Source organism: Orycteropus afer, unplaced genomic scaffold (genome assembly GCF_000298275.1).
Source record: "Orycteropus afer afer isolate SDZICR_OR568_19922 unplaced genomic scaffold, OryAfe1.0 scaffold00080, whole genome shotgun sequence".
In the NCBI taxonomy this organism is placed as follows: Eukaryota; Metazoa; Chordata; class Mammalia; order Tubulidentata; family Orycteropodidae; genus Orycteropus; species Orycteropus afer.
Window position 1 is genome coordinate 3827846 of NW_006921667.1, and position 9166 is coordinate 3837011.

A 9166-nucleotide genomic window follows, 5' to 3' on the forward strand; every position below is an offset into this window, starting at 1 on the left:
GATAGTTGCAGATTGATGTAGTAACTGTCATTTAGCAAATGCAGAACGCATGATGAAGAAATCAGGTGGCCTTAAAACTCCAAACACGAATGATACTGATGAATGTTCTTGGTGTATCTTCAAGGAAGAACTTCTTTCATGACTTTTCTTTGTCTAAGGATAGCTCCAGCATTACTGAGTACCTGAAGCAAAGGTAAAGCAGCTAGCAATGTTCCAAGTATTCAATCACTCTAGAGATAGATTTCTGGCCTGTAGTTCCAACAGCACACTGGAAAGGGGGAACACGACAGTTAATATTTTTTAAAAAATCAACTTTTTTTTTTTCCAGATTTACTAAACTGAACACTACAAATTGAAGCACATTAAGACTGAACTGTGGTTTTGATAATACAGCATCAACATATTTAAGAGAAATCCTTTTTGCTTTCACTCACTATGGCCATATTGTTTCTATTGTAATTAATGTGTTGTACTTAATAAGCTTAAAACCATAGAAGTTGCCATTAGAACTACTTACAGTAAGATTCATGAAGCTGAGAAATTTTTTGAGCATCTCTGTCATTATTGAAAAGTCCCCTTCTGGCAGATACTCCCGCACAGTGGTTACATTGATCTAAGCAAACAGACAAAAGTACTGATCAGGCCACATAAAACACAAACTTGCACCTTGTACCATGTTGGTTTTAAAATACACCCTATTGCAAACCTATAAGGTCCCTGAACTGCTTGGTAAACACTCAGTTTCCCTGTTCACACCCATTCTGCACATGTGTGTGTGTGGGTGAATCCTTTCCTTACCCCATCAACCCTCAGAAGGAAAAAATGGAACAGCCAAATAAGGCTACAAAGAAACATTTGTATGCATATTTGTTTTTCTAAATGTAGAGAAAATACCTAAAATAATAAACTGCACTGTTGGGGATACGATGTTAACAAAAGAGGGGAAATGGGTACAGAATAAAAACATTGTATTTGATAATGGACAATACATTGGAATAAAGGGGTAAGATCAAAGCAAATTTCTCAGTCCTTAGGTGAATTCAATTAATTACGTGGGAGGGGAATTAACTCAATCATTCCAAAGGTAATCTAATATAATACATGATATGGAGATTCAAAAATATTTACATGCAGGACTTCTGGTAAGATAGTGGAATAGGCAGACACACTAACAGACCCTTTTCAACAAAGAAAAGAGAAACCAACTGACACAGATAGAGAAGATAATCCTGGAGCCCTGAGCTTTGAAAGGAAGGATACAGAAGTGGATTAAACACCAGTAGTAGAAAAACTGGAATGAAAACAGCGAGTAAGTAGACAAACGAAGCTGTGAACTGTCTAATCTCCTCAGGGAATGGACAGTTTGAATATTTCCAAGTGGTGTTAAGGATCTCTGGTGGCACAGTGCCCAAGGCATTTGACTGCTAACCAGAAGGCTGGTGATTCATACCCACCAGCCACTCCTCAGAAGGAAGATTGGGCAACCTACTTCTGTAGTGATACTGCCTCGGAAACCCAAGGAGGGGTCACTATGAGTAGAAATCAATTTGGGGCAGTGAGTTTGGAGTTGGGTTTAAGTGAAGTTAAGACCTGAGGATTAACCTGAAAATCAGCCCTGCTTGCCAAAGGCTGTGTGTACTACTGTGCTGTTGGCTGATGACTAAAAAGAGAAACAGCAAACAAGGACACAAACGGAACTGTGGATTTTTGGCTGTTTCTCGGAGGGCACAATCATCTGTAATACTTACAAGCAGTGGCCATTTTGGATATTTAAAGTGATTCCAAGGATGTAAGAATAGGCTCCACTTGCCAAGGACAGCACAGACATACCAGAGGCTGATGCCTGGAAAGTTGCAATATTCTCCTTGTTCCTCTTATACTCACTCCGTACCCTCTTGGTGAACAGAGGAGCAGGATCACTCACCTACACACATCTTCTGGGCTGGCAGGAATTCCACCCCAGTCTTTGTACTCTGATGGAGACTGGGTGCTGTGCATCACCCCTCCCCCCTTTTCTTGGTTGTTTTAAAATTATTTTATTTTTCTTCCTTTTCATTCTTTCTTTTTCCCTTTCCAGGTTCTAGTTTTGGCATTTTTTTTCTCTTCCCTTTTCCTGATTTTCATTTCTTCCTTACTTGTGGTTCTTCCCATTCCTTGTTTTTCTTTTTACATTTCTCTGATTTTTTTCTCCTCATTATTCTATTACTCTACCTCTTTTCTCTTTTTCCGGCCTCGCCAGATACTGTTTTCACCCCCTCATTTTCTATTTATCTTTCATCTTATAAAGTATTTCTTTAAATATTTATTCTTTACTACTTTTCTGTTTTCTTCCTCTCTCTTTTTGGTGATTCTTCCAGTGTGTTTATGCATTGTGTGCTTTTTGTCCTTTTTCTTTTTTTGATTGTTGCTTTTGTCTGAGCAGGAGACAACAAACGTGCCCATACGACCCACACCCACACCCACACCTCCTGCAGCCCCACCTGTTGAGTAAGGGCCACCACTTCCTTCTGCATCAACTGAACAAAACACATGATAGCCAATATGAGCCTAACTCACCCTTAACTGCTCTTCACAAACAGCTAAAAGAGAGCTGTGCACCCACTCTCATTCTATATCACACCCACCAGGAGAAAGGTGCTGAGTGTATAAGTGCTCCCAAAAAGCAAATAAAGGAGCACAATACCCTGCCTACTCAGAAACACTGAAACAAAGCAAAACAAAAATCTTGGGCGAATCACTCCAACACACAATCACCAATTAAATATAAATACAACAATACCACAATGTCTCAGACACAACAGATCATCAGAGTCCACACAAAGAAGCAAGATAAAGTCGAAACAAGGGACCAGGATACAGACCCAGAATACATCCCTAAGGAAGAAGCAACACTGGAATTCCCTGATAAGGAATTCAAAACAATTATATTGAGGTACCTTCAACAGATTGACAGATAGATCAAGGAAAACACTGAGAAAATTGAGGAAAACACAGACAAAGCACCAGAACAGTTTTGGAAGAACAAAATGACAAAATAAATGAAAAATGAGAATGATACAAAAGTGGGATTCCATCAAGAGGAATAACCCACGTGTAATCAAAATTCCAGAAAAGAAACAAATACAACCACAGAGAAAAGTGTTGAAGATTTGTTGGAAGAGCACTTCCCTGATAAGAGATGAGAATACATCCATTCAAGAAGTTCAAAGAACCCCAAACATAATAGACCCCAAAAGAAAATCACCAAGACATGTTGCTCTTAGGTGCTGTTGAGTTGCCTCTGACTCACAGCAACCCTATGAACAACAGAATGAAACACTGCCCAGTCCTGTGCCAGCCTCACTATCCTGGCTATACCTGAGCCCATCGTTGCAGCCACTGTTGTCAATCCATCCCCTTGAGGGTCTTCCCCTTTTTCGTTAATGGTCCACTTCACCAAGTATGACATCCTTTTCCAGGAAATGATCCCTTCTGACAACATGACTAACGTAGGTGAGACATCCTGGCCATTCTCACTTCCAAGGAGCATTCCGACTGCACTTCTTCAACAACAGATTTGTTAGTTCTTTTAGCAGTACACAGTACTCTCAGTATTCTTCGCCAACACAAGTCTTCTTCAGTCTTCCTTATTCACTCTGTCTAGCTATCCCACTCATATGAGGCAATTGAAAATACAATGGCTTGGCTCAGGCATACCTTAGTCTTCAAGGAGACATTTTTACTATTCAACACCTGAAAGAGGTCTTTTGCAGCAGGTTTTCCCAACGCAATCCATCATCTGATATCTTAACTGCTGCTTACATTGGTGTTGATTGTAGAACAAAGTAACATGAGGTCTTAGACAACTTCAATCTTTTCTCCATTTATCATGATGCTGTTTACTGGTCCAGTTGTGAGGACTTTTTTTTTTTTTTTTAAATAAAGAGGTGTAATCTATACTGTAGACTGTAGTCTTTAATCTTCATCAGTAAGTGCTTCAAGTCATCCTCACTTTCACCAAGCAAAACTGTGTTGTCTTCAGGTTGTTAATGAGCTTTCCTCCCATCATGATGCCTTGTTCTTCATATAGTCCAGCTTTTCAGATTATGTGCTCAGCATACAGACAGAACAAGCATGGTGAAAGGATACAAACCTTGACAAGTGACTCCCTTCCCGATTTTAAACCATGCAGTAACCCTTGTTCTTTTCAAATGACAGCCTGGTCTATGTACAGGTTCCTCATGAGTACAATTAAGTGTTCTGGAATTCTTATTCTTCTCAATGTTATCTGTAATTTGTTATGATCCACACAGTTGAATTCTTTTCACAGTCAATAAAACACAAGTAAACATCTTTATGGTATTCTTTGCTTTCAGCCAGGATCAATTTGACATCACCAATTATATCCCTCATTCCATGTCCTCTTCTGAATCCAGCTTGATTTAGAAGGTATGTCCACCAAGACATATCATCATCAAATTAATCAAAGCCAAAGACAGAGAAAGAATCATGAAAGCATCAAGGGAAAAAGAGGAAAAGTTACCTACAAAGGGCAACCAGTAAGACTAAGTTTGGATTTCTCGGAAGATGCCATGCCAGTGAAAAGGCAATGGGACAGTATATATAAAACCCTGAAAGAAAAAAAATTTCCAACCAAAAATAATAATTATGTACCCAGCAAAACTGTCCCTCAAATGTGATGGTGAAATTAGGACACATCCAGATGTGCAGAAATTAAGAGAATTTGTTAAAACCAGACCAAGCTTACAAGAGATGCTAAAGGGAGTCCTTTTGACAGAGAACCAACAAGAGCAAACAACTGACCAGTAACACACATGATGACATAACCCAGGAACCAATGCTGTTACAGAAGTATACAAAGTAAAATTACCTAACAAGATTGTAAACAGGGAACCAGAGACATCAATTGGCAAATGAGGAGAAACACAAACCAAAAAGAGGGAAAAAAGAGTATAGTTCTAGAACTTCTAAACAGTGAGGAAGTCAAGACAATCATAAGATAGAAAGGACTGTTCCTAAACTTGGGAACAAAATTATAAATCAGAGTAACCTCAAAGAAAAATGATAAACCTTACATCAAAATAAAAGAGGACAGGCACAAATATTTAGCAATATCAAAACACAATTTGTGAACAAAATGAGCTCAGCACAGAAAATTATAGGGGACAAAGAAATCAGCAACACATGAAAAAACACGTAACAAAAAGACAGCAACAAATTGATACCTGTCCATAATTACAATGAATATAAATGGTTAAATGCACCACTCAAGAGACAGAGAGTTGCAGAATGCATGAAAAAACATTACCCATCAATATGCTGTCTACAGGAGACATACTTAAGAGACAAAGACAAAAATAGACTGAAAATCAAAGGATGGAAAAAGATAAGCAAATGGCAATCAAGAAAGAGTGGTAATGTTAATTTCTGGTAAAAATGAATTTAAGACAAAAACCACCATAAGAGACAAGGAAGGACATTATATAATGATAAAAGCATCGACTGAACAAGAGGACATAACCATAATAAATATGCATGCACCCAATGAAAGAACCCCCAAATACATAAATCAGACTTTAACAAAAGACGAAGGGATGACTCCACGGTAACAGCAGGAGACTTTAATACACTACTTTCAATGAAAGACAGGACAACTGGAAAGAAACTCAACAAAGACACAAAACTAAATATACAATCCAGCAACTTGACCTTATAGACATCTACACAGCACTTCACACAACAGCACAATATACATTCTTTCAAGTGCATGTGGAACATTCTCCAGGATAGAACAAAAAGCAAGCCTTAGTAAATTTAAAAACACCGAAATACTGCAAAGCACCTTCTCAGATCACATGCTGTAAAATTAGAAATCAACAATATGAACACCAACAGAAAAAGAGCAAATGCATGGAAATTGAGTAACACCCTCCTTAAAAACGACTGGGTAATAGATGAAATAAAAGATGAAATAAAATTTTAAAAATTCCTAGAATCAAATGAGAATGAAAACACAACTTAATGTCTTTGGGACACAGCAAAAACAGTGATCACAGGCCAATTTATAGCAATAAATGCACACATCAAAAAAGAAGAGCCAAAATGAATACCTTAACTCAACATCTCCAAAATTAGAAAAAGAACAACAAAAAAAGCCTACAGTCACCAGGAGACATAATGATTCCAGTGAAATAAATGAAAAAGAAATTAGACAGTAGAAAAGACAATAAGACTAGAAGTTGGTTCCTTGGGAACATTAATAAAACTGACAAACCACTGGCAAACTTAAAAAAGGAAGAGGGAGAGAACACAAATAACACCAATAAGAAATGAATTGGGAGATATCACAACAGAACCACCTGAAATAGAAAGGATAGTATCAGGACACTATTAAGAACTGTACTTCAACAAATTTGAAAACCTAGAAGACCAAAGTGGAAAAGATGAACAGACCCATAACAAAAGAAGAAAGTGAACAGGTCATAATTACATACCCTTAATACCAAAACCAGGCAGACATCTCTAAAAACAAAAAAAAAGGCAAACTGTAGACCAAGATCCCTCATACCGGGTATGCAAGGATGGTTCAACATTAAAACAACAATCAACATCATCCATCACATTAATAAAACAAAGGAAAAGAACCACTTGCTCATATCAGTATATGAAGAAAAGGTATTTGATAAAATCCAGCACTCATTCCTGATCAAAACTCTCACCAAAATAAGAATGAAAAGGACACTCCTCAATATAATAAAGGGCATATAAGCAAAATGAACTGCCAACATTGTTCTCAATGGAGAGAGACTGAAACCATTCCCTTTGCAGACAGGAATCAGAAAGGATGCACTCTATCACTACTTCTATGCAACACTGGCAGTTCTAGCCAGGGCAATAAGGCAAGAAAGGGAAATCTAAAGCATCCAAATTGGTAAGAAAGAAGTAAAACTATCCCTATTTGCTGATGGTGCAATCCTGTACAAAGAAAACACAAGAGACCCAGCGAAACAAACAAACAAAAAAAAAACGCTTTTTGGAACTAATTGAGGGATTTAGCATAGAGGCAGGATACAAGATCAATATCTAAAATCAGTTGGATTTCTCTATACCAGCAAAGAGATTGCTGAAAAGGAAATAAGTAAATCTATACCATTTATAATACCTACCCCCCCAAAAAAAACTCGGGAATAAATATCATTAGGCACAGAAAAGACCTGTACAAAGAAAACTATGATACACTACTTTCAAGAAATCAAAACAGATCTACGTAAATGGAAGAACATACCATGATACCATGCTCGTAGATAGAAGATTGAACATTGTGAAAATGTCAATACTACCAAAAGCAATCTTTACATTCAATGCAATCCCAATCTAGATCCCATCAACATTCTTTAAGGCTATAGAAAAATTAATCAGTAATTTTATATGGAAAAGAAAGAAACCTCAGATAAGCAAAGCACTACTGAAGAAGAGGAACAAAGTAGCAGGTCTCACACTTCTGGATCTCAAAACCTACTACACAGCCACAGTAGTCAAATCAGCCTGGTACAGGTACAATGAGAGATACCTAGACCAGTGAAACAGAATTGAGAACCCAAAAACAAATCCATCAACCTATAGTCAACTGATCTTTGACAGAGGGTCAAAATTCATTTAACGGGGAAGAGACGGTCTCTTTGTACTTCACACCATACACAAAAACTCACCAGATGATCAAAGACTTAAATGTGAAAACTAAAACTATAAAGTTCTTCAAGGCAAAAACAGGGAAAATTAGGGGCGCTGAATTATGGCATAAATAGACTGTCAAGCATAACCCAAAATACATAAACAGCAGAAGATAAAAAGATTAATGTGACCTATTAAAAATTAAATTTTTTATCAGCTTCACAAGAGACTTCTTCAAAAGAGTTAAAAGAGAATCTACACATTGGGAAAAATATTCAGCATTGACATATCTGACAAGGAACTTATCTCTAAAATTCATAGAAAACTCCAATACCTCAAAAACAAAAAAACAAACAATCCAATTGAAAAATGGGTAGAAGACATAGACATTTCACCAAAGAGGATACCGAGGCAGCCAATAAACACATGAAGAAATGCTCACGATCATTAGCCATTAGAAGGATACAAATAAAAACTACAATGAGATGTCATCTCACCCCAGCATTACTTGCAAAGTCCAACAAGACAGAAAATAACAAATGATGGTAAGGATGTGGAGAGACTGGGACTCTCATAAACTGCTGGTAGCACTGTCAAATTACACATCCACTGTGGAAAGTACTATGGTAATTCCTTAAAAAGTGGAATTAGAAATACCATTTGATCCAGCAATCCCATTATTAGGTATATATTCCAAAGAAGTGATAGCAAGGGCAAGAACAGATATATGCACACCCATGTTCATCACAACAGTATTTATAATAGCAAAAAGATGGGAACAACCCAGGTGCCCATCAATAGAAGAATGGATAACCAAACCATGGTACGTACATACAATAAAATACTATGCAACACTAGAGAGGTACATAGTAGGTATAGACAGCAAAGATAAACCCCTGTGCATATACAGTACTGCATTGTCAATGATGGCAAGCACTGATCTATGGGTGGATAGATGGGTGGACAGGCTGAACAATCAGGTATGCCTATGCAGGAGGTGGTGTGCTCATGACCAAGTATAGGGTTAGCAGACAATATTTCTACATGTGTATTTGTATCTACTGTAAGAATGTCCAGGTGCATAGTAGAGCTGACAAGGGGGAAGGATGTGGTGGGTTAATGGCCATAGCCAACTACCCAGAGGGAGCAAGTAGCTGGACCTATGAATGACAGTTTGAAGAGGAATGGTGTGGCATTCATGATACAAAGGATGTTTCAAGATCTGTCCTGGCGTACAATGCTGTCAGTGATAGGATAATATCCATATGCAAACAAGGAAGACTCATTAATACGACTATTATTCAAACTTATGCACCAACCACCAAAGCCAAAGATGAGGAAACTGAAGATTTTTATCAACTTTTGCAGTCTGAAATTGACCAAATATGCAATCAGGATGTGTTAATTATCACTGGTGACTGGAATGCAAAAGTTGGAAACGAAGAATCACCGGTAGTTGGAAAATTTGGCCTTGGTGACAGAAATAATGCTGGAA

At 37.6% G+C, this 9166-nt stretch overlaps 1 protein-coding gene across 1 annotated transcript in view; it reads right to left on the minus strand.

The window, feature by feature from the left end:
* Positions 1-202: 202 nt before the first annotated feature.
* The window catches only part of WAPL (WAPL cohesin release factor), a 145750-nt gene continuing 136786 nt past the window's right edge, over positions 203-9166 (minus strand). Inside the window, exons 17-18 of the mRNA XM_007941431.2 lie at positions 518-613; positions 203-268 (exon numbers count right to left, since the gene is read on the minus strand). Of these exons, the coding sequence (XP_007939622.2) occupies positions 203-268; positions 518-613 (162 nt within the window). The remainder of the gene's footprint in view (positions 269-517; positions 614-9166) is intronic.